General features: G+C 52.7%; 8 protein-coding genes across 8 annotated transcripts; 5 read left to right on the forward strand and 3 right to left on the reverse strand.

The window, feature by feature from the left end:
• Positions 1-317: 317 nt before the first annotated feature.
• Positions 318-1785, reverse strand: NEUTE1DRAFT_117049 (uncharacterized protein; the record flags this gene model as incomplete). Its single annotated transcript, XM_009852847.1, has 4 exons — positions 318-802; positions 909-974; positions 1186-1329; positions 1545-1785. 4 exons carry the CDS (start codon positions 1561-1563, stop codon positions 462-464), a joined length of 570 nt encoding a protein of 189 aa, XP_009851149.1.
• Positions 1786-2691: 906 nt separating this feature from the next.
• NEUTE1DRAFT_117050 (uncharacterized protein) lies at positions 2692-2962 on the forward strand (the record flags this gene model as incomplete). Its single annotated transcript, XM_009852848.1, has 1 exon — positions 2692-2962. One exon carries the CDS (start codon positions 2787-2789, stop codon positions 2955-2957), a length of 171 nt encoding a protein of 56 aa, XP_009851150.1.
• Positions 2963-3046: 84 nt separating this feature from the next.
• Positions 3047-5287, reverse strand: NEUTE1DRAFT_82277 (uncharacterized protein; the record flags this gene model as incomplete). The annotated part of the gene is made up of 1 exon (XM_009852849.1): positions 3047-5287. One exon carries the CDS (start codon positions 5285-5287, stop codon positions 3047-3049), a length of 2241 nt encoding a protein of 746 aa, XP_009851151.1.
• Positions 5288-5711: 424 nt separating this feature from the next.
• On the forward strand, positions 5712-6809 carry NEUTE1DRAFT_100964 (uncharacterized protein; the record flags this gene model as incomplete). The annotated part of the gene is made up of 4 exons (XM_009852850.1): positions 5712-5727; positions 6232-6294; positions 6487-6570; positions 6742-6809. 4 exons carry the CDS (start codon positions 5712-5714, stop codon positions 6807-6809), a joined length of 231 nt encoding a protein of 76 aa, XP_009851152.1.
• Positions 6810-11577: 4768 nt separating this feature from the next.
• NEUTE1DRAFT_100965 (uncharacterized protein) lies at positions 11578-12017 on the reverse strand (the record flags this gene model as incomplete). Its single annotated transcript, XM_009852851.1, has 2 exons — positions 11578-11643; positions 11697-12017. 2 exons carry the CDS (start codon positions 12015-12017, stop codon positions 11578-11580), a joined length of 387 nt encoding a protein of 128 aa, XP_009851153.1.
• Positions 12018-13477: 1460 nt separating this feature from the next.
• On the forward strand, positions 13478-14569 carry NEUTE1DRAFT_117051 (ATP synthase subunit delta, mitochondrial; the record flags this gene model as incomplete). Its single annotated transcript, XM_009852852.1, has 5 exons — positions 13478-13705; positions 13778-13807; positions 13928-14081; positions 14189-14367; positions 14436-14569. 5 exons carry the CDS (start codon positions 13604-13606, stop codon positions 14466-14468), a joined length of 498 nt encoding a protein of 165 aa, XP_009851154.1.
• A 1105-nt stretch (positions 14570-15674) lies between these two features.
• On the forward strand, positions 15675-18461 carry NEUTE1DRAFT_100967 (uncharacterized protein; the record flags this gene model as incomplete). The annotated part of the gene is made up of 2 exons (XM_009852853.1): positions 15675-15978; positions 16315-18461. The coding sequence occupies 2 exons, from the start codon at positions 15675-15677 to the stop codon at positions 18459-18461; spliced, it is 2451 nt and encodes an 816-aa protein (XP_009851155.1).
• A 662-nt stretch (positions 18462-19123) lies between these two features.
• On the forward strand, positions 19124-20920 carry NEUTE1DRAFT_82283 (uncharacterized protein; the record flags this gene model as incomplete). The annotated part of the gene is made up of 4 exons (XM_009852854.1): positions 19124-19917; positions 20013-20313; positions 20440-20617; positions 20672-20920. 4 exons carry the CDS (start codon positions 19215-19217, stop codon positions 20918-20920), a joined length of 1431 nt encoding a protein of 476 aa, XP_009851156.1.
• Positions 20921-24028: the final 3108 nt, after the last annotated feature.

Consider the following 24028-nt stretch of genomic DNA (forward strand, 5'->3'; position numbering starts at 1 on the left):
CCAACAAATGATGGCATACACGTGTTTTTACTGGGGAATCACTCCGGAACGAATCCTTGTCATTCGAGAACTAGACTAGGCTTTGTTGGAGATGTTCACGTTCATCCGTACAATAATTCCACAGATTGCTAGAATGACCGCTCAAACTCGGGCCGGGCTAGTTACCTAGACACCGTGTTACTAAGGGAATAGAACAAGCTATACCGGAATCTGACGGAGAGCAAAAGATAACCTGTATACCGTTAGAGCCAGATAACGGCAGTCGTCAAACGTACACTAGTCCCTCCAACGTCCCATTTGTGTTTGATAAGCCTCGTACGTATCTGTTCATTGTGAAAATGCGGCCGTCAATTTTTGATATCGCGAGACCCTCCAGTTCCTTCATTGTCATCATCGTATCATATTACAAAATGTTATTACCTGACAACCATCCTGTGCTGCTCCTCATTTCATCAGACCCCTTAAACGTACTGGGACAACCACCTGATAGCCTCTCCGTATCCCTGTCTCATAACCACAGAGCACATAAACACCTCGATGGGGCGGATGCCCTCGAGAGGAACCCTGCCCTTGCCAGTCGTTTGCCAGAGCCCGAGTCTCTGCCTGAGCTCGTCCTCAGAGACGGCCTCGGGGTGGTCAATCTTGTTGCCCAGCACAACGAAGGGAACCTTGGCCAACTCCTCCATCGAGAGGAGCGCGTCGATCTCGGCCTTGGCCTCGGGGAGACGCTCGTGGTCCTTGGCGTCCACGAGGAAAACGATACCGTTTACTTCGGGGAAGTAATCCTTCCAAAGACGACGGGCTGTAGATACGTTATTCATTAGTCGAGACCGCAGCAGTAGAGCGGCTTGTCACTGTCCCGAGAGGATTTGACATAAGCCCTAAATAGGAGAAGATTATCCACTCACCCTGTTGATGGCCGCCAAGATCGAAAGTGGTGAACTTGACGTTGCCGACGGAAAGCTCCTCCGAAGCTACAACAAATCATGTCAGCCATAATTATTCTCTAAACATCTCGCCCTCACATGTGCGCGCATATCCGATTCGGTGTATGGAGCCAGAAACGGGAGTAGGGACGGGAACAGTCGAGGCGAAGGGGGAGAAGGCGGAAGGTGCTCGGGTATCAAGGTCCCGGCGTTGACGGGGAAACAGTGGTAGGTGGCAGCTGCAGGTGGTTAAACTGACTCGGATGGAGAGTAGGTTGGAGAATGGCAACGCGGTCATTCTTCAGCATGTGTAGAAGAGTGGTCTTTCCGGCATTGTCGAGACCCAGAAAGAGCAGCTTGCCATGCTTGTTAAGCAGGCCGAGGTTGGAAAGGATATCGTAGACTGTTTGTTGGTGGCGCCATCGTGTCAGCTTTGCAAGTTGCCAGACGGGTTCGTCCCATATCATGATGAACACCTCCTCCCAAATCCCCAGTAGTCCGCATGTTCATGGTATGCATTTCCATATCCATGGTTCACGACAGTGATGAAGGAAGGGAGGACGGGAAGTTTGGATAGGTAACGTGGGCGATGGATGGGATAGGGATGCGACAACATACACCAAGACCACAACCACATGGTGACGAAATGATTATCTAGAGGACACCTCTTTTGTCGATGATACGGGAAAGTCGAGGAGTTCTAGAAGAACAGGTAGTCGTGCAAAGCGCCGGTAAAGTGTTAGGCACACAAAGAGGGACCGGCGAAATCGTAGCGAGGGTGTTGATGAGGCTTCGTTGCTGGCGTCGTGGATGTTGCGATGCGAAAGCAGCTGGAAGCTATGACAAAAGTGTACGGGGCGGCGGCGGATTGAAGGCGGTCGGGCACACGCTACAAGGAAAGATGTCCATAGAAGGTTCAATGACCCACGCGAGCCCAGAAGTGCACTGCTGGCATGAACGATACGGCAGGCGAGGACAGCGCTGGACTGGCCCCTGCGATAGTCTTGTGATTGTTGGCCTGGTAACTCAGGCATCCACACGTGACCTGTCTTTTTTCCTCCCGCTTTTTGCCTGGTGCACTGAGCGAGCATGGGGCAGTCAAGGGGGGGGGGAGCAAGACGGCCTGTTCAGGGGCAAAATCCCCGGCACAACCGCCCAAAGGCCCGTCACCGCCCAAAAGAAAGGAAGAAAATAAAAGAAAACAGCGGGAAAAAAGTACACTATCACACATGCACGGCCGCCTGCAGCTGCCAAAGCGACCGTAGCAACCGCATCAAGAAGCCATGCAGGTGGCATTGATGCAAGATTCAGGAGAAGGAGGGTTCCAGATGCCACCCGCTCAATCCGACAAATCTCCCGTCAAGACGCCGTCACTGTTCTCACCTGTAATCCCAGATGTTCATCGAAGAAATAGGTTCACTGAATTAAGCAAAGGAACACATTGGCTTGTTTTGAAAATTTTACTTCTTTGTTTGAGGTATGTAGGAGGATCTATAGTTATGTATAGACGAGTTTCCTTCCCAGCCTCAGCACTTGGTTGCATATGTCCCAACCAAGATATCAGCTCACAATCGCTGATACGGATTATTGCCAATCCGTTGCCATCCGTCCCGTCCCATTCCCATCCTCCCGTCGTCTCCAGAGGTCCCAAACTCCAAGACAGGTTCCGCAGGGTATATCTACCCCCGGCCATCAAATCCGTATCTCCGCCTCTACAGAGAGTCCGATTGTGAACACGAGCGCTCTCAAAACCGCAGCGTGCCACGTAGAAAGTGGAAAAAGCAGAGCAAGCGCAGGCAGAGAAAAAAAAAAGAATATGTACAAAAACGTTAAGAAGAAAAGAACAAGAACATACAGAACATGTCCGCCCAGGCACAGCCCACAGGAAGCCAACCCGATGCTCGCTTGCAACTTCGAGTATGCAATTATAATGAAACGGGTGGTACAAAAGGTGTAATCAATGAGCCGGGGGATAAAAGTGTAGATACCGAATGCCGGACGAGAGAAAGCCGCCGCCGCCAAACGTGGTAAACATCAAAAAAATGCCTCTCCAGTTGCCGTTGTAACCCAGGGTATAATTCGCCATGTGAATGCTGATAAACGGCCCCCTGCCGCGAGTTTTAATAAGAAAGAACATAGTTGCCCTGGCCGATCTTGCCAGCCATTATTAGACCAACTTCACGCATGCGCTCAGCACCTTGTCCTGGAGGAGGTCTCTTGGGCTGAGCCTTCTCCTTGCGGGCCCGGGTGCAATACTTTTGATAATACTTTTCTTTGCGCCTCTGGCGCTTCTCCTCCAAACCCTTGACAATGTCAATGGCACCCCGAACGTGAGTGTCTTGGGTGATGGTGCCAGCACGGGATCTGCGAGGCTGCTGCTTGTTGATGTGAGGGAACATGACAGGTCCCTTGGGCAGTGACTTGGTGAATGTCAGGCCCGGTCTGAATGCGAGTGACTTGAACGCAACGCCGTCGGCTCCCATAGCAGGAGAAGCACGGGGAGACTTTGCGGACAAAACAGGAGGCGGAGGTGATCTCATCCTGCGGGGAGAAGAGCGGTCGAAGAGGTTGCGATCATTACGGCCGCGAGACTTCTTGGGGCAGAGAGAAAGACGCCTCTTGGGCGGAGGTGAGCGGCATCGCCTAGGCGAGTTCTGAGCCTTCTTTGCACGACCAATGCGGCCACGCTCCGAGTGTAAATCTTCCAACTGCCACATATCGTCTTCGCTATCGTCATTTCCGTGAGCGCTTTTGTTATACAACTCCTCCCCCTCATCCTCAGGCTCCGAGGTGGGAAAGCTGGGATCAATGTCTTGAGGAATGAAGACGAGCTTGTTCTGCTTGCGGGCAGCCATGCGCTCCAAGTAAGCCGCCTCCAAGGGACGATCCTCATCCAAGGTACCGCAAACGAAATCTGTGCTGTCAGGCAAATCAGGGGTAGCGGGGCGGAAGTCACGAGTCCTAATCGTGTCGCGCCTCTTTAGAGCACGGCGAGCAACGTTGTTGCCGTCTGAGCCAGCAGATGAGTCAGAGGACTCGTCAACGGAACCCCGACGAAAAACAGGGGTAGCACCAGACAATGAAAGATCGGCAAGACCACCAGTAGTCCAAAGAACCAGGTCATCGTCATCCTCATCGTCGGACTCGCCGAACCCAATCTCGGAGTCGGTCTTGTAACCGTCAGACGCATCATCCCAGACAGAGACGGAGTGACCATCGCTGAGATCTTCGTCTTCGTCCTCGTCTTCGTTGTCGTCCTCATCGTCGTCCATGCTGTCCTCATCTTCGTCCTCATTATCGTCTTCCTCGTCCTCATCGCCGCCCGCCTCCTCCTCATCATTCTCGAGCGCTTCGCCCGACTGCATTGCTTCCTCAAGCTCGGCCTCTTCCTCAGCTTCCTTTCCGATCTTGCGAATAGCGAGCTCCTTCTTGAGCGTGTCGTCGATGGTAAGCTTAGGCTTGGAAGTCAAATCCTCGCGTATCCAGTCTTCTTCCTGAGGCTCATCGCTCGCGAACTCGTGGAAACGGGCACGCTCGCTCTGCAAATCTCCGAGCTGGGCAGTAAGATACTTCTTTGAAATAGTAGCCACAGAGCTTCTGCGAGACAGATTTTTGGGGCTCATTTCAAACAATTCCTTGAGTGGCGAGGTAACCGATGTTGGGAGCGGTGTAGCGGGACGGATAGGCTGAGTTGGCGAAGGCTGATCTCTCTGTGGATGGGGAGCACAAGCAAACTTGATGGTCGGTTTCTTGAGCGCTTCCTGAGTCTTTACTTCCTCCTTGACTGGCGTGGGCGGGGCGTGCGTCAATGTTTGATCGTTGACTGGGGGCTTGGCCGCGCAAGCGAAAGAGATGCATCGCTTCTTCTCTGGCGCCGGCGTGGCAGCAGCCAACGGGGCTACCTGGAGTCCTTCATCCATGACAGTGCTGGGCTTCGTGTCAGTGACTTTGGACGAGAGTCGGAAGGTGATACCGGTGCGACGTGGGCTCGGTGAAGTAGTACGAGGAGGGGTTGTGATTCCGGTATCGCAGGTGTAGTCGGCAGTCGAAGCCAGGCTGAAAGTGCTGGTGATGGAGCGTCTCCTTCCCAGTCGGCGTGGTTGATAATCAGACTCGGCATGGTCAGAGTCGGAGGGGTTATGAAGAGCCTTGGTCAACATGGACTCTTGGTGTGGGCTGCCCCTGCGAACGGGAGCGCGCTCAAAGTGTGGTGGCATGGGTAGCAATGTCGAATCCGGGGGTTCATCCGCATCGGTCTCCAAGTCTTCCTCTAATGACGGCTCCACCATGACGGACTGGGACGTTGTCCACGCAAGGACATGTGATGCCGCGAGTTCGCGCGACATGCGTCGGTTCTCCATTTTGGTAGGCGAGTACGAGTACTGGTGCTGGTACCGGTACAAAGTATTTGATAGGCGGGTTGAGTAGGTTCAAAGGTGTTTGCAAGAGTGTTGACGGTGAGGTGTGGTGGTTATCGTGCTGGAGAGCGCTGCGAAGGGGAATGGCCAATCGTCAATGGATGGGTCTTCCCGACTTCGCGGGGTGTAAGTGAGGTCGGGAAGATGGTCGTCAGTAGATAGTTGAGGACTTGCGGTCAAGTCTTCCTAAAGCTCCGCGTAAGCAACGGATTAGGTTGGGCCCCTAGGGACCGGTTGGCTATGACTGCAAAGGCATGATGAACGATCTATGGAAGGATGCAGGTTGAAGATTGGTGTGTGTTGAGTGGTTGTGTGGTTGTATCAAGGCAAGGCCCCTGATTATCAACGTGCTGCGTTGCGGCCGGCAATGAGACGGAGCCAACGCAAGAGCAAGTACACTATGTACGTAGCTTGGCTACTTTTTGGGGGGGGTAAGTGGTAGGCTGCGTCTGAGTTGTTGTGGATGACGTCTAAGTTGCCCAAGAGGTAGCCGCCGGAACCGTGGCGAAGAATGGGGAAACAAGAATAAGGTAACGTCTTCTAGAAGAGTTGCCAGGTTCTTGTCAGTGACGGGATGGAAGGAAAGGGTCCTCGGCAGATGTCGGGGAGGGAAGGCAAGGCGTGAAAGAAAGAAAAAGAAACAGAGAAAGCGCAAAGGCGATCAGCTGGCCGGTGGGCGGGAAAAGGCAAAAATATCAGGATGCGAGGACCAACAAACAGAAGGCACCGAAACGGAGGGATCGTGGAAATATCGAATAAATGCAAGAGCCTGTCACGGTCCAGCAGGTGCCTGCTATGGAGTGCGGATGGGGGTGCGACTTGCGATTTTGGGGGTGGGGGAGGGGGGTGCACCACCGTGCACGGATGCCACTGGTTACGATGGATAGGGTACCACACCAAGAGCGGGCTTGCTCCAAATGGATGGAGCCTTCCCGGCTCTTTTGCAAGGTGTGCAGGTCTCCACAGGTACGTATCGTGGATTCATGTAGTACTACCGTACCTTCCCTGCCTCCGATAATAGGTCAACCGCCTCTCGCGAAATGGATGTCGTTGGGATGTGGATGCGCGCACACGCAACTGGCGCGATGCTGCTGGTGGAATCCACGGCAGAGGGTCAACAAGGACCGAGCAACTAGAACTAGGGCACCACGGGCAGGACAAGGGTGACCAGCTCCGAAAAGGAACGGGGAAGGCGGGCGAACGAACGATCGGGAAAGGCAGGCGTGGTAAGGGGATCAAAGCGACAGAAATTGAAGGTGCGTACCTCTTCAGAGGGATGATGTCCACGAAAGAAGCCAGCGCTGCGTAGGTAACTACACACCTCAGCATCAGCACACCAGTACATAGGTACCTCTACGGACCCCAGGGTTCTGCAACCGAAAGAGACTTTGCGAGAGGGAAGCCGGAAAGGGCCAGGAAGAGGAGGAGGACCAACCACGCTAACTCAATTTCTGGTAGTCCGTGAGATGGCAGTGGGGCGCGGCGGCGTGGCTGCCAAATGATGCTGAGCGATTGCTCTCCAATTGCTCATGAATTTGCACTGCAAAAGGGCAATGCAGTGGACGTCGAGTGGGTCTTGGATCGCATGGATTGAGGCGCACACAGAAAGCCCACAGCCTTTTTTGCTGCTAGTGCTGAGCGTACCCAGACCCGAGCTCACGAAATACGGGCCGAGCACGAAAAGAAAAATTGAATGTTGGACTGAACAGGGGCAGGCCGCCGGCTAGGGATGCGCAATGGCGAGAAAGAAAATGGGGTCCCCAAACCCAGACCTTTCTCCTTCCGTTCTTGGTCCGGGTACCGAGTCCCAAGACTCGAGATCCCGGGTGGAAGGATTGGAGCAGAGCAAGATCGAAAACAAAATGAAAAAGTTTTCGTTTTTGGGGTATGTGTGCGAGTGTCCGAGTTTGAGTGTGTGCGACCCTCCAGCTCCCTTCAAAGCAAGATTGATCTGAATTTTTGCCGTGGTTCTGCGTGGGTGTGTCGCCGGTTCGGTAGCTTACACGGAGGTTCTCTGAAAGCCCTGGCCGTGGTTCCCTCGAGTTGAATGCGCACGGGAGAGAGATGAAAGACGAGTGAGAGCCTCATGTGTCCGGGCTCTTTGAGGTTCCTTATACGCCTCCAAGCTGCAACTACACCAATGATGTCCAAACTGGGTGTCAGGGCATCAACACGACGCTTTTTTTTTTTTTTGTGTCTTTCTCAACGCTTCTGTGGCCAAAATGGCTCTTTCTCCGCAGTAAACGGTGTGAATTATGAGTACCGCCGCACCGCGCGGTCGAGATCGGCTACAGTACCTTCTCGCTTGCCGGTGTTTGTGTGTATTCAACCGGGCAAAAGGCGGGAGGCGTAAGCTTGTGATGGCCTTGTTGGGTGTTCGTGTGCCTGGTATGGCAACGCATACATGAGGCAGCTATAAGAAACCGGCCAATATCTGTCAACTACACGCACACCTACCGACCACCACACGTGAAGTAGAGACTCGCCCCTACCTATCATCCCACATTCTGACATTTTGCTTCTGTCGCTCAGTGTCGCTCATGTGCTCTGATCCAGTCAGCTGGGGCTAAGTCCACACCATCTTCTCGTCCACACGTTGCAACGGACCAGCGCATGATGGCAGTCAGTCACAGCTGACCATCACACAAAGAAATATGTAAAACACAAAGGGTGAGAATGATCATCCATCGCAAAAGAAGGTAGGGGTCGTCCCCGTTACACCAAAGGGAAGCCCGGCGAACGCGGCGGCGGGAAGGCGGCGGCGGCGGACACTCGCACACACGCGCAGACACGGGTGTAACGGCTTTGTCTTGGGTGTCTTGGACTCTTGGCACCTTTGCAAAGCTTTCGTTGCCAAACTGAAGCTCCTTTGCCAAGCCTCCCACGTTTTGTGCTTGGCTTTGTCTTCTTGCTGTCACTGCCGTTTGAACTCGCTTTCATCAGGACAGCAGGTGTACCGGAGGGGGGTCTCCTTTGTCTATCTCTGTGATATCCACTGAAGAAGAGGTCGGGAACAAAAGATCAGCTCTCTTGGCCATCATCCAGCGCGCAATTGTTGATGGGACATGGCCCGCTGCGTGGGAGACGCTTTGTTGGCAGATTCTGATCTCGTTGATTGAATCTTTTTTCCCATTGGTTCCAGTGGATGAATGGAGCTGAAACGGAGCCTGCTGGAACTTCGGATTGGAGCACTTGTCTTTCTGGAGTTAGTTTCTCAATGAGAGTGGGACTCACACTGGTACGTATCGCCGGGATACCGTTCTTGCCGTTCACGGGCCAAAGACCCAGGAGAAGGCCGAAAGAAGTTCAGAATATCAGGGTATCCAGGGGCGCAGGGGGTCAAGGGGCAGGGGGGGGTCTCCGACTTAACCGGAGGAGGTCGGATCGGGTCCCTCTTCTCTGAACCGGCTGGGCTCCATCATGGAGCCGCTTCGTCCTTGTGGCACCTGTAACTGGCACACACACTCACAATGGCACTTCCACCGTTGTGTGATAACAGCCAAAGATCAGCTGTGATTCCATGAGCCAAGCATGGCCAAGAGAACCACGACTCGGGACATTTGTTCCACCTATTGAGAAGACGGTAAAGAAGGCAGGCAACGACCGTAGTCTGAGTTTCGCTGTTCAGGAGCCCTGTTCAGAAGGTGGACAACGGAGGACTTCAAATACAACGGAAGCTGGTAGGGGATGCTGTCCGGTGTCGAGCTCAACAACGGCGGGTAAACTCTGAACCCTTCAGTTTGAGAACGAAATGCGGCAGACAGGAATGCATCCAATCATGTCCACGCCAATTTCTGACCTCCCTCCGGGCACCGCAACTGCAGCGAGCAGGCAATGGTACAGTACTGTAGGCGAGTAAAAGACAGGCTATCCACAGCTACCGTAGCACTGCCAACCATCCCATGTTTCTTGCGAGAGAGTTCGTGCACGCCCTATACCGGGCTTGGGAACTAGTGATCGACTTCGTCATTCTTCGACGATTCAAGTTTCTTGTGTCCTGGATTGTGCGCGTGGTTATAAATCTCCTGACAGCACTTCATGCTATACTGATGCGCGGCTGTTGGGCATCCGGACATAAGCTCGATCTTTACACCCGCGTTATGCGCGGCGTCAGCCTTGGATTGTAGTGACGAAATGTCAGTCCTTCGCCATCAGCAGGTTTTGCACAGTTGAATCTAAGGACCCCCCTTTACGTTTGTTTTTGTAATACTGTAGGGACCTCGGCACGAGCAGGAGACTACTCTACTGTTGTACATAGTGCAGTAAAATCTCTCTACAGGGACTCCCTTCACTCGCCAGCTTCGCCGTAGACCTTGCAGCGAGGTGTTCGATTTTTTTTTTCCGCATCTCCATCCTCTTTTGAAGGGGGGGTGGGGGGGCAAAATGCTTCGGAAGCTTGATGCTGGTAGCTGGAAGGTACTAGTGTATACCCCAAGAACATTTTCGTGTGAGGTAAGGATGAGTGTCAAATGATTCGCGTTAGGGTCCCACCTACCGTACGCCAAATAAACAGAAAAAAAAAGAAGAAAAAAGTAACAGGCCAACTCACTACCGATACCTCGTTTCCGGGTGTCGTACACGTACATAGTAGGCGGATTGCCGACAAGACAGTCACCTGCAGAAGGCTTGCAGCTCATCCTTTGCCTGATATAGATGGAATGGGTAGGGCTTCGTGAACCACAAGCTTAGAATTCAGAGATGTCGGTGTCTGTCATCCCATCCCGGAAAGAATTCCCCTATGCGGCTGTCCGTCGAAAGCAGAAGGGGGGGGGGGGGGTTGAGGGTATGGCTGACATGCAACATCATGAACATTCCGCATCTTCAGCTTTAGCCTCACTAGCGAGCCTATCGTTGGTGGCTTTTCCTACATTCGGCCCATAAGCACCAATCTTACCCCATCTCATATGTCGACAGAACAGAGTACACTCCATGTAAGCTCAAACTCTTGTGGACCCCTATACATAGTGTACTAGAGGCACGATAGGCAACCGCGGCCGTAGTGTGCGATGAGGAGCGTTGGGAGGATCACGGAAGAGGATACCAACGGACAAAAGGGAACTGATGCCCATTCTGATGTCCACTTTGATCGTGGAACTTGTCATCATCAGATTCGGGTTCAGCGACCGTAGCGGCGTCTTTGAGAAAGTTGTAACCCACTGCTCTTTTGGTACGCTTCCTTCTCGCTTGTCCACGCCACGGCTCCTCTGGCTGGGAGGAGCTCTGGATGTGGAGGCTGACCCCGTCACACATTGACGTTTGTTTAATGAACGTTACACTTGACTTTGGGGGTGGACACTGGCGATGTGACTCTCCGCCCCACTACGTGCTGCGCGTATACCAAGAACGACTAAGCCGCCGGCCGCTGCTCAACGCTAGTCTGCGTGGGACTGACTCTGACTGTGACAGCCACATCCCGAAGGTGTTGTTGCTGTTGTGGTTCATATTCGTCCAATTGCTTGTGCTGAAGCGAAAGGATGGATGCGTCGGTGCACAACGCAAACCATTGCGGGCACCAGTCATCCCGAAGCTCAACGCGGCCAATCAGTCAGCACTGCGAATAACGTTAGGAATGGTGTCAGTTGTTGTGCTTTGATGGAAAAGGCACCCCACGCTCGCTTGACGGGAGAATGAAACGAGACACCCGGTATGGGACCTGACCCCGCATTTTGAATACATCGCATGGCCGGAGATTTTGGATGATGAAGACAGATTTGGAAATTCGAAGGGAGATCAGACGGCCCGATCAGACAGGACCAGACGATCAGGTTGCGCGATAAGTGTTCCTCAGCCTCTTCCGAACCCGCCATGTTGAGGACAGGCTAAGCTGCCAATCCTGTTTCGCCGACCACCGCTGATCAGATGGCTTACGTTTGTTTGATGAGCAAGCAGCGAATTTCCAGAAGTGTGCCATGCGCTCGGCAGGCGCTTTGAAGGGCTGGCCAAATCTAACTCCTTCGATAAGAGCGCGTTCCGACATTTTAGGGCGGTGAAGCAAAAAACTGGATCTTGTGTTACCGCACCGGTTGGATGGCGTTGGATGTCAGAGAAACGACTGCTCCTGTCCAACGAAGTGTGAAAGCGTCAGTATCTCGAAAGAGCCAGAGACCCCCGATATCAGAAGGAGACTTCCGAAGGACCCTATCCATTTCACTTCGGTCCGTGATCACATTGAACCCACATTTCCAGTTGTCTTTTGTGACCTCATGTTGCTTCGTTACTCGGAGGCAACCGAATCAGGTGTCGATCCTAGGGTAGCGAATTTCACTTGAGGCGCGAGAAGCAAGCGCTTCTTGGCAGAGCTGTTATAGTCAGCAACCAACTTGAAAGGCCCATTTGTTGAACTACACCATACGCTACCCATCTGGTGACGCCTCGCTGTCGGGTCTATTGAAAAGATTTTGATATTGCGGCCGCGAGACAAACCGGCCCTTTTGCGCGCTTGGCTGTGATGGTCTTTCTCGCAAGGCGATAAAGTTGGCAGAAGCAGCTTTTTGGCGATGAAGTGGTTGGCAAAGGCATGGGAGGATACGTTAAGCGTGCGGCTCGCATGGTCTGACTTGTGCATAACACTCGCATTCATCCATGCCAAAAGCAGGAAAGGTCGGTCTTGTCGGGGGAAGATCGACCTTGTAGTGTTGCGTATTCCGGGTCGAATTTGGTGATTCCTGGTCATTTTGACTCTCTGTGGTTGGACCCGACCCCTCCTCATTAGCCCTATGGACCCTTGGTGCAATATGTACATAGCTGCATGAGAATCTCGGTCGTTGTCCGATGGCATGCGATTGCAATGGCGTAAATGGATACCAATGAGGGATTAAGAGATAGGCCACGGGGTCCAATGTGCGCTCACCATGGGAATCAGCGCTGTGGTTTGCGACATGATGGTCTTTGTTTCGGTCCATCCAACACCTATGGGAGCATGGGCAAGCTGGAGGTGTTCGGTGACAGGCGTCATGAAGCCATCAGGAATCGGAGACCGGGCAGCCAAAGCATCCGTCATGAGCCCAAGGTTTCAAGCGCTGACACACCTGGGACGTCTAAACGAATTATCAGCCCAAAACTTGAATGAAGTTTAACTTGCCGGTATTGACGTGCTGAGGTCTTTTTCAGGTCGCACCGCATACAATATGCGCTTGAGGTTATTTCATGATCTGCAAATCCTGGATGGAAATCTAGAACAATGTGAAGATGCAAAGACGACTGGCTGTGAAAGTGAGAAACGACATGGCAGTTTTGAGATGTGTCGTCGCGGCGATGCCCCTGGTGTTGGGTGAATTTTCATGATGTTAGCGGCCAGTGAGGTGAGCCAAAGGCCAGGCAGGACAGCCGATACAACTGAAATTCGCGAAACGGAGCCATTGGGACCTTGGTTGGGGAGCGGGATGGATAAAGTGACCGTATGCCCTGATAATGTGACCGTATACTAACTAGAAGGGGACACCACACACCGAATCTCCAGCAGATGTGAGCCGCACCAAAATTTGACAATAAGTAACATAGTCATACATTTGCAACTCCAATGCAGTTTTGAAATGGGATAGCCAAGATCCTACCGAAATACTCTTTTTTATTATACTGCGCGAAACGGCTCTATGAGGGCACTGGTAGCTCGTCGTTACCTTGCGCGTATAAGACTCGCGATCTGTACCTCTGGGTGTTCCCTTCTGGTTAGTATACGGTCACATTATCAGAGCATACGGTCACTTTATCCGCCCCGTTGGGGAGCTTCAGTTGCAGACTGCAGCGGTCCGTCAGTTTCTCGCCGTCGCTCTGTTCGGAATGAGTGGTTCGTGCTCCGCTGCTGTCAAACGTGGCATGGGGCGTAGTATGTCGAACAATGTGGATTTGCTTGGACGAAAGCTTCGATAGAACGATAAAGGTAAGCTGCATAATCTCTTGGCGCGTGAAATGTGAAGTCGGTGTGTCATCTCCTTTTTGTTGCATCATCGAAAAACGGGAGTTTCCGCAGAGCCAAGAACCATCCCGACCGTGCCCGACGTCAAGGTTCTTTTGCCAAGCTTTTGCCTGGTGCTTCGCTGGAAGACAAGCTCCCTCCAGGGCAGTGCTCGAGGTGCTGCTGAAGCTCTCAGAAGACGGGCCCCGCACAAACATTATTCCTTGTCCCCGGTTCCCGGCTAAGCGAATTTGAGGTCGGTACTCCATACTAGCATTGGGCCATTGGCAAAACTGCTTGACGATACGGAACGACCGATCGCGACAACGACGACGGCCTGCCCTCAATTGAGACCGCATATCACCATGAACTCCCTCCGTATTGCTCGTGCCGCCCTCCGGGTGCGCCCCACTGCCGTCCGCGCCCCCCTCCAGCGCAGAGGGTATGCTGAGGCCGTCGCCGACAAGGCATGTTGATGTTCAGAGTCCCAAGCTTCCGTATCGTTATCATAGCTCTAACTGTTGTCGCATGTCATGTAGATCAAGCTCAGCCTTTCCCTCCCTCACCAGGTACGACTGCGACCCGGTCCGATCGATGCTCGACTACGCCCATCCGATGCCACCTTGACATGTGCCCGCGTATGCCATCATGGTCCAGCACCATGGCTGACGAGTTATTGCCGCATATAGGCCATCTACAAGTCCCAGGATGTCGTCCAGGTCAACATCCCCGCCGTCTCCGGTGAGATGGGTGTCCTTGCCAACCACGTTCCCTCCATCGAGCAGCTGAAGCCCGGCCTTGTCGAGGTCATCGAGGAGAGCGGCAGCAACAAGCAGTACTTCCGTACGTCATCGTCCTCCACAACCGCAACCGCAACCGCAGCGGCAGCAGCAGCAACAGCAAATGTCGCCATATCAAAGTACCCTTTGGGCTTACACGAGATGTTCTAGTTTCCGGTGGTTTTGCCGTTGTCCAGCCCGGCTCTAAGCTCAGCATCAACGCCGTTGAGGGTTACGCCCTTGAGGACTTCAGCGCCGAGGCCGTCCGCGCCCAGATCGCCGAGGCCCAGAAGATTGTCAGCGGTGGTGGTAGCCAGCAAGACATTGCTGAGGCCCAGGTTGAGCTCGAGGTAAGTTGGAGAGGCGTGTAGTTGGGCGCGATTCCACCGTATCTGTGGTTACTAACGATATGACGTAGGTCCTCGAGTCCCTCCAGGCTGTTCTCAAATAGATGTATCACCATCCTTAATCCTACCCCCATTGTAGCATACACCATGATTTCCCATCTTAGTTAAGGAGACAACACCTGAACATGCTGCTTTGAGTGTGCACAGATCTTGCCTATTGAGGGCCACTAGTGATCGGCCATCGTGACTGCCGCATCTGACACAACAGCCGTTTCATTCACTTATGTTTAGGAAGGCACGAGCTTCGCTTACATGAGCAACTTCCGTTTGGCGAAGGGTGAGTATACCCTTACATCCTACGGACTGATCACCGTCAACAAACTTCCAACTTCACAACCTTGGCTCATTAATCGCGTTACGCCGAATATCAACACCCTTTCCCTAGGTACCTACGTAACCTACGATGGACATTCTTAATCAACCTCTTCCCCGACCTGGCATTTATCTTGTCGCGCTCAGCAACTGAAAGCGACACAATAGGAGACGCTCATCCCTACTCTGCGCTACCCTCAGCTCGCATATCAACATTCTAAAGCTTGTCTCGTTACCACTCAGCCCTTTTCATAGGCTCAAGACAGGATTTCCGGAGTGGTTGATACATACTATGCAACGCGATCGGGAAAGCGAACATGTATGTTTGCACGCAACTAATCCTCCTCCTTAAGCTCGAATTTGCTGCACCCTGACTTCGTTTTCGAAGAATTAAGCCGCCATACCCTGTTGTCTTTACTCACGTCTAACCAGCAGCTGCGAGAATATAGTTTGGCTGGGGGCGCAAGTCAGCCGCCGAGGCATGTTTCGTACAGCCAGCGACGCACAAGAGGACAATCGACCCGGGGGATAACCCAATCGACTTCAGGAATCACGCATTTTGGGACAAGTCCTGGCAAAACCGTCCCAAGGACAGCTCCAAAGTGTCGCCCCAGTTCCGAACATACAACTCGCCGGAAATGTTTAACCCGCGATCAAAAATCAACACGCCCAAACATCACGAAGGCAATCCCTCGCCTACTTATCACTGGATTTCAGAAGCGCCTGTCTCATCTCCCCTAACAGCGGGCAATCGCACAGGCCCAGTTGCTAAACCGTCGCCAATTAGCGGTCATCGTATGACTGCGAGGCAGCTGTTTGACCAGTACGGCATAACACCGCCTCCCGGCTAGTTATCGGACAAAGGGGACGAAGTCGACGGAGAAGACGAATCGATAATCAAGGAGCACCACGACAAACTCCAGGCCGAAGGTGTCAACATGTCCAGAGTCCGGAGATTTTGGAGGATATTCCATTGCCATATATGTGGCGGTGATGTCAAAGCACAACTCTATTGTCCTTCTAGTGGTCACCCATTTTGTCGGAACTGCCAGCCGGAAGTTGTTGCGGAGGAGGATGTCACAAAAGTGGTCACAGCATCTCAGGCTGTTTACCCTTTTCGATCGGGTGATCCTAGTCCCAATACCATGAAGCCACCCATGCCTACGGAGATACCGACCAGAGAAATTGGCAAACCATATCCGGAACCTAACGAAATGCCAGCAGTAACACCATCCGCAGCAGGTGAGGCAACGACAACAGACATCCAGAGTGGTGCCGTTAGGCAGAGGAAACCAGTGGTGAGCATTCGACAATTCCCGTTCTGTCAATCAATTTTGATATTTTAATGGATTTTTTAAATTACATCATATATATGTATTTTTTTTTCTATTACTTGGGGCAGAGGGGGGGCATGGCGTGTGCTCAGTCTCCCTCGGAGATTTATCACTTTGCCCACTCAAATTGATCTACCTTGGCTGACAATCTGTTTAAAGAAAAGCAGTCGCTTTCTGGTGGCCGACCGGAATGCCAGATCAGTTATTTCTGATTCATGGGCCTCGACAACTGAACCGGCACTAGTGTCATCACCAGAAGCTTATGCACTTGTACAAGCCGGAAACGCCAGTCAAGATCCCGCAGGTCCTCAAGAAGTAGAGCATCGCAAACGATTCTCCAATGTGCAAAACGAAACAAGGCTAGCAAATCTGCCTTCCGAGACGAAAGACAAGCCATCGTTGCATCAGCATGCTTTCGCCCCAGCTGTCGAGGAGTTCAGCCAGGCCACTACAGAGTACACAGAAGGAACATCCCCACTGAACGTATTTTCATCAGTCAGCAATGCACAAATCACCCATATTGTTGCATCGGAAGAGACTCGGGGTACCCTTGAAACGTTGTCACCGTCTCCCGTGCACCCGCCTTTACCTCCACTCCCTTTTCTTCCTCCTCGTACAATGGCCAGCGATCTCAAAAAGACATCTGATACGAGCAGGTGGATCTCACCACCAAAACCGGTAGCTGCTGTATCGCCCTCTCCTCCTCTGCTTGCCCCCCATGTTCATAAGATGAGGCCCGCTCAACCTGCTGTGGCAAGACAGTTCTCGGCAGTGAAACGACAGGCTAGAAAACTCGCGAATGGGCCAAGCTCACGGGCATCGGACGAATCTCCAGGAGCGGACGCCGAGACCGTGAAAAGTAGCAGTGATAGTAGCGTTCATGCCACTAATCGGTATTATATGCCCAAGGTGAAGGTATCCAGTCCGCCGCTATGGTTAAAATTCCCATCGACGAGAACAGGAGGCAATTCCAATCAGACGAAGAGAGCTGTACCTCCCGGAAATAGCATTCGGACTGGAAGTGTGACCCGTACAGCTACAGCTATGACTTCCAACATTGGTGACAGTAAACGAACTGGTGCTTCTGTCGGTAGTCATGCCATTCAGGAGACATCAGCGCGCGAGACTGTCACTAACCCATATTTTCCTCAGCTTGATCAGCTAGAGAGACAGACTGTCGAGAAAGGCGAGGAGTCGCGTCACGGGGTACAGGAGCGACAAGGAGAGCACGGGGATCATCAACATAGCGGTGATTTTCACGAACAGACAACACTACATGGGCACGCCCGAAAGGTCGGCCGCAAAGTTAGCGAGGACCTGAAGGCGCGAATTCTCGGCTTACCAGTATCTGAGCAGGCCTCCAATTCAAGCAAGGGGAATCGGCATCCGCTCCAAGCAGACAGCAGAAGCGGCAACAAGGCCGGACTGGCCACAGTCATTAGCCGGATATCAGAAATGCAGTCCGATCGTTCTACCTACTCAGGCTGTTCTACCCCCTCAACCATTCGCAGCGTGGTTACAACTCCGAAACCACGGCCGGGCCGAACGCTTACTCCAAGTTCAGGAAATGGTGCAAAGCGCGCTGGCGGCGATAGACGTCACAGCCAGAATCGAACGCCGACACCAACCACTTCACGTTTCCCCGGCAGCCATAGCCAAGAGTGGCTACAGCAACAGCAACAGCAACGCTCATCACTACATTCGGCTCGGCAGCCCATTGGACAACGCGTCAAGGGCCCTCATTCTCCTCCAGCTGTGGAGGACATACACCATCAGACTTACAGTGACTTTACAAGCTTATCATCCCTTCCTTCGCGCTCCCCGGTGACATCCTATCAGTTTCGTGATGCCATCGTAGACAGGACAAAACACAGCAACCACAGAGTAACAACCAGGAGGGAGAGTGAGACAGCACCTTTGCTTACCTCCAATGTTGTCTCTACGCCCACCGCTAAGACGCTAGACAACAGGCCATCACCGAAAAAAGCCCCGATTGCGTCGTCTGCTGGTATCCATGATCACCTTAGTGATGTTCGTCGGGCTATTCAAGAGAGGACGAGCTCTGACGAAATCCGCCCGCCGATTGAAGTTGATTACGGATACACATCATCGTCAACACCACAAGAGATTATAAGACAAGGAGAAGGGTCATCTGAAGAGGAAACTGGTTGCCACCATGATCCAAGTACAGGTATCCATGGATTAACGATTGTGTTGCACCTCAAGGGACAGGAAGACCTGGTCATCAGCACGGATCTGACTCGCGAGGCTTCGGGCGCGGATGGCGCCAGTAGTGTGACTATGAGTCTCTCTCCTATTGTTCCTCTGTCACCGCAGTCTCCAAATTCTGGTCACGGGGTAGTTTCACCTTTTAGGGTGATGGATGGGTAGGAGATCGAGTGGTTTGGGGCTCGGGAGAAGAAGGCAGTGATAGGATCGAGATTATCATACTTGGTATTAGGTTTAGTGAGTAGTGAAACCCATCATCCATGTCTACTTCAAAAGTCTTAGTTCTTTTTTTCTCCTCCGAGTTTGCGATAGAAATACCACCACATCGTATCTGTCCACAAGCCGAATCTCTCTCGCTGTTTCCAGTAATGCTGTAGGATATCCAAATGCGCTATCAACAAAGAATGGTCCTTCCACCTGCTGTGAGCTCCATCTACACCGGCTAACCTAGGTAGGTAGTTTCATCGAGGTCACTCGTCGTTGCCAAAGGAAGTGGAAGCTAAATAACTGCAGTGGTGTTGGCGCTAGCCAAGCACGGACCAACCGGACGATGCGCTGCTTACCTCTAGTTGCAGAAGCGCTCGCGCTTGCCAACGAACACTGAACCCTGACTGACACTTCACATGCTGCCCGAAACCCGGAAAGAGATAGCGGCGAGTCCAACTGAATGACAAGGGACCAACGACGGTCGTCCGACCTCAACGAACAAAAGAAGAGTCAACACGTGGAAAGTCGATAGACCGTTCCGTCGAAAACCACCTCAACTCGCTACATAGTAGCAACATACCGACCAACGACGACCACTTCCTAGGCACTTTAGTTTACCGGGACTAAACACCGGACATCCGAGGCCTCGAGACAAATCGGAGCCATTCAACCACTCATGCTCACCCAACAAATCACTAGCAAGAAAAGATGGAAGACCTGTGGAAGCCATTACTCGACAACACTACACTAGCAGCGGTTCTACAGAGGCTGAACGATATCACCCCCTCACAATGGTGCCAAGCCTACTACCTCTTTACCGCGGGCGCGGTGGTGGCCGTAGCAGCCATGCCCAATGAAGTAAGCAGGAGGCTGGTTGATTATGGGGCGAGGAAAGTTCAGTCCGAGGTGTCTCGGTCTGGGTCTAGATCTGAGGGGAAAGAGGAGAACGACACCGGCAGAGGCACGGGAAGTGAAGCCGAAGTCAAAGCCAAAGCCAATCGTGTGGAGCGCGGCGGCAAGAACTGGTTGCTCTCCTTAACCGACACCCTCACCTCCTACGGCCAAGTTCCGCACTCCTGGTTCATCACGTTTTACGTGGCATCTATGGCATGCTCGCTGTTGTGGTTTTGGCAGTTTGCTGTTGATGGGAGGGTGTTGAGGGTGGTTACTTGCAGTCAAGCCTCTCCTACGGCGAAGGGGGAAGATGAAAGAGGAGGAGTGTCGGCGTCTTCAGTTACTCTCGGTCAAGTCGGCCTGGCCTGGACGATGATGTTCCTCCAGGGAAGCAGACGGCTGTATGAAGACTCGTTGGTGCACGGAAAGTCCAAATCTACCATGTGGATCGTGCATTGGGTTTTGGGGCTCAGTTATTATCTGTTTACCAGCGTGGCTGTTTGGGTTGAGGGATCTGGTAAGGTGTTCCTGGAGTAGAGTTGTTGTGCTGTTGTTTTTTGGTGTGTTAACATTGAATGTGTCTAGGGGCCATACTGGACTACCAATCCACAGGAGCAATCGATTATACCATGCCATCTTTCAAGGCGTTGGTTGGAACCTTCATGTTCCTCTACGCTTCAGTCAACCAGTACAGATGTCACAGGCACCTCGCCGGGTTGAAGAAGTATTCCCTTCCTGATCTGGGCCTGTTCCGCTACCTGATCTGTCCTCACTACTTCTGCGAATGTCTGGTCTACCTTTCACTCGCGATCGTTGCCGCTCCCCAGGGAGAGCTGCTTAACAGGACGCTCTTGTGCGCTTTGGTGTTTGTCGTGGTCAACCTCGGGGTGACGGCAGCGGGTACGCGGAAGTGGTACGCCGAGAAGTTTGGGAGCAAGGCGGTGGAAACAAAGTGGGACATGATACCCTTCATTTTGTGATTCTTTTCCTCTGCTTCTTCGTTTGTCTGTTTGAACTCACGGACGACGGTTAAACATAGGACCGAGCTTGCTCCCCAGCTTGGAGACTTTCAGAACATCGCGATACGTGAGGCTGACCCGGACTCCCCTCTGGTTTTCCCCGTTTTGGTACAGCGACGGCTCGCGGAGAAGACTCCAGTTTGCAATGGTCCGCTCCGACATGTTCACGTCGGCCGAAAGAGGGTCAATGCCATGAAGGTATTCAGTGTACAGGTCCGCGGTGGTAATTAACAAGCTGCGCGGCTCTTGGAGAATCCTCCACACGGGCTCCGAATCAAGGGCCCCGTCTTCTTTGGCCTTGTAGAGGTTGAGGCACAGACTCGATCCAAGGCTCACTGTGCAAACCACGGGGTGGTATGCCGCTCCGTCTTTGTGCGGCATAATGCCCGTGTTGGGAGGGTATTCGTTAATAAGGACGTGGTTAGGCCGGCCGTGGGGGCTATCCGCGAAGATGTGCTGCTGCTGCTGTTTCTCTTTCTCATCGCCACTGCTATCGGATGAGGACGGCAAAACTGGGACGGAGAGCAAACGCGAGATGACCGGTTCTTCTAGCCAAACTGGTAATGGTTGGCCATCTAGGAGGGTATTTTTAACCAGATCCGAAGGCCATGTTTGAAGTCGGCGATGGGTGAGTTGACGCCATCTTGCTTTAGGAGCCCTCTCAACCTTTTTTTGGCCCGTCATGGTGATTAGAGAATGAAGAGGGAGCCAGGGAACAACAAGCTAGTCATGATGATACCTTTTCAAGAATCTTCTGTTCCTCCTCTTCACTGATGAAATCCGCGATGTAATAAGCCGAGGGCGGCAGGCCTATTATACGGCTCGCCTCGAGGGAAGGCGGCAGGTTGAATTGGGAGGACGCCATTGTATCGTTCGTCGCCCACTATTTGATGCTATTTGGTCGCTCGTTGATGGTGATGTTGAGGCTCTAAGAAGCGATGGGAGAGACGATCGATTAGAAGGTGGATAAGATGGTCGAATGGCAGTATGTAGTGTAGTCGTGGATGGAGTCAGTCAAATCGTTGACATCAGTTTCATGGCAACGAATCATGGGCTCAAGATGGCCTGGATGCTGGCTTGCAAGTGTCTGCGTCATCAGCACCATTTGAGAGAGCAGGGGGGTGCGTGTCTGTTGTGGTGTGTCTTGCGAGGGCCTCCGCCCGTTATGGGTGGGTCCTCTAGGAGATGTCCGCGGGCCGTGAAGAAAAAAGGCGGGGCCCGAGCAATCAAAAAGCCTTGGCTCTCCGTTGACAAGCAGACCAAAACCCCCAACCAACCACGCCAATGTTTGAAGTGAATTCCGAGTGTTGAGAAAGGCATCAAGGCAGACCGGGCGGCGATATCTCAGTACTCCCAAGACAGGCTCCCCCTCGCTCTTCCAGCCATCAACGGGTGAAGCAGCAGGGCGCGCCCAAGGACTACCATAAGTCAGGCTGTGAAACGTCGGGAAACCTTCATCACTGGCAAGACGCAGAAAAAGCGAGAGGTCAAGCATCCAAGCATTGGACGGGATGCTGATCCAAACAAATGCAATGCCGCCACCGCCCGTCTGACGGTGAAATGGATTCGAGGCCCGGGGTTACCGCTGCAACACACCTTTTCCGTGTCAGGCAGGCTCAGGCAGAGTCTAGCAAGTTTGGCCATTCAAGTGACAAGAAAAGTCATTACGCAGTCGACGCAATATCTGTGGTCTGGTCTATCATGTCTGCCTGGGAATAGCGGCGGAAAAAGGAAAGACTCGTCCCCCCTCAACGAGGATGAAGCATCGATCGGATAGGGTCAGGGTCGCAACATGAACGAGTTCATTTTGAAATCTCTTCCGTATTCTGATGCCGACCATTACCAACCACCGGATAGCGATGAGTCCCAACGTCCCATCTCACCCCAAACGGGACACGGCGTGCGGACGGCAACCCAAAGCTGAGACTGTCACCATGACTGCCGGTCAGGGAAATTGAAAACTGATGCAGTGCAGCAGCGCAGCAATGTAATCATTGATTATCTCGAGGCAGGCAGAAGTAAGTGCACAAGCTTGCTCACCCTCTGCCCGTCCACTACACTCGGCACTGTGACCCTATCACTAAGGCTGATCGTGAGGTGCCCTGTGGAAAATCAAGAGGCCAAGGAAGGACCTGCACTGAACAGCCAATCAGTGTCGAGGGTGGCGAATAGACTTGTGGAAGCTTTTCTCTCCTTCCCCCGGCCGACAAGCAGACGAGAGGTGAGGAGGAGCAGCAGCAGCAGCAGCAGCAGCAGCCAGGCCCGCAGCACCTGCACCAAGCAATCCGCGGAAAGAGAAAAGGAAGACTCAGGCCAGCCCAGGTTTGTCATGGTGTCTTGGTGCAGTGAGAGACCCGAGTCCGTGGCTGCTGCCGAGTGGTGAGTGTCGGGTGTACACTAGCTCCTCCCATTCTCCTCCAAGCGATAGTATCGTGGACACCCCTACCTAGAAATGGATTTGGACTTGTCAACCCGCTGTCGTGGCCCAACTTTTAGCTTTATTTTCAGTCTCATAGAGATTCCACTTCCACTTAGGTTGGTCCCGTTGGTCGCACCTCAAATGCCCGCAGTGGCGGTCACACACTCCAAACACCGCCCCCTAAATACAGACCGGGAAGTAGCCAGTTGAGTACGGTACCGGGCAGCCAGCCAGCCAGCCAGCAGTAACAACGCCTCTTTTCCGAAACAGAAATTGAAGGGGATTGAATAATGGCTAGGTGACTGTTACTCCTGCTTTCCAGGTCACGTTCTACAACAGCTTCTGTGTTGAAATTGAACCATCCATCCATCCGTCAATTCCGCTCACACTCACCGTCGAATTCCTCCGCATCGCTCTACGTTTCCAGACGCACTGCAGACTTCCATCGCTTTGTACTGTACCCATATCGGTTTTGCTACTCTACTTTGCTAGTGTGCTCACACAAAGTGTTCTACCGTCATCTTTTCTTTCCCATCCATTGCCATTGTCCGCTCGGTCCGTGTCCAACTCGATTCAAGCTGCGGCTTGCCTCAGTTCCATCCGCTCGGATTTGTAATCTCCTGGTTTTCCACTTTCAACGAACGGCTTGCTTTCTGATCTCTCGTCGTTGAAGCTGGACTCGGGCATTCAAGATCGGATTTAGCAGCATTTACCATTGCCGCCCCTAACCCTATCCGTATTTTTCCTCGTCATCCAGGGGGTGCTGCGGTCACGTCTTACAAGTTCCATTTGTCGGGTCCCTCATTTCTCAGGAGTTGAGAGATACGGATCCATCCTTGACTGTTGGCAATTGGCATTGGATTGGCATTGGCATTGGCACTTAACCCCCCAAAAACAGTCAAGAAAAAAATACCTGCGCAGCTGTACCTATCTACCTGCCTGCCTGACCTTGCCTACCGCTGTCTTCTGGGGCGGCTGTGCGGTAGCGGATTCCCCGTCATCTAGACTACTAGGATTACCATCTCGACTCGCCTGTTCCAGTTCACAGTTTCTATTCCAGTTCCTCTCCAGTTCATTCCCGCCTTGTCGTCGTCCGCGCGAAACACCCAGAGCCAGTCTACTCATCTCTGACACCCTCACCACTACACCCTCACACCCTCCCAACGCTACCTACCCGTCCAAATCACACC

This window comes from Neurospora tetrasperma (assembly GCF_000213175.1).
Source record: "Neurospora tetrasperma FGSC 2508 unplaced genomic scaffold NEUTE1scaffold_3, whole genome shotgun sequence".
In the NCBI taxonomy this organism is placed as follows: domain Eukaryota; kingdom Fungi; phylum Ascomycota; class Sordariomycetes; order Sordariales; family Sordariaceae; genus Neurospora; species Neurospora tetrasperma.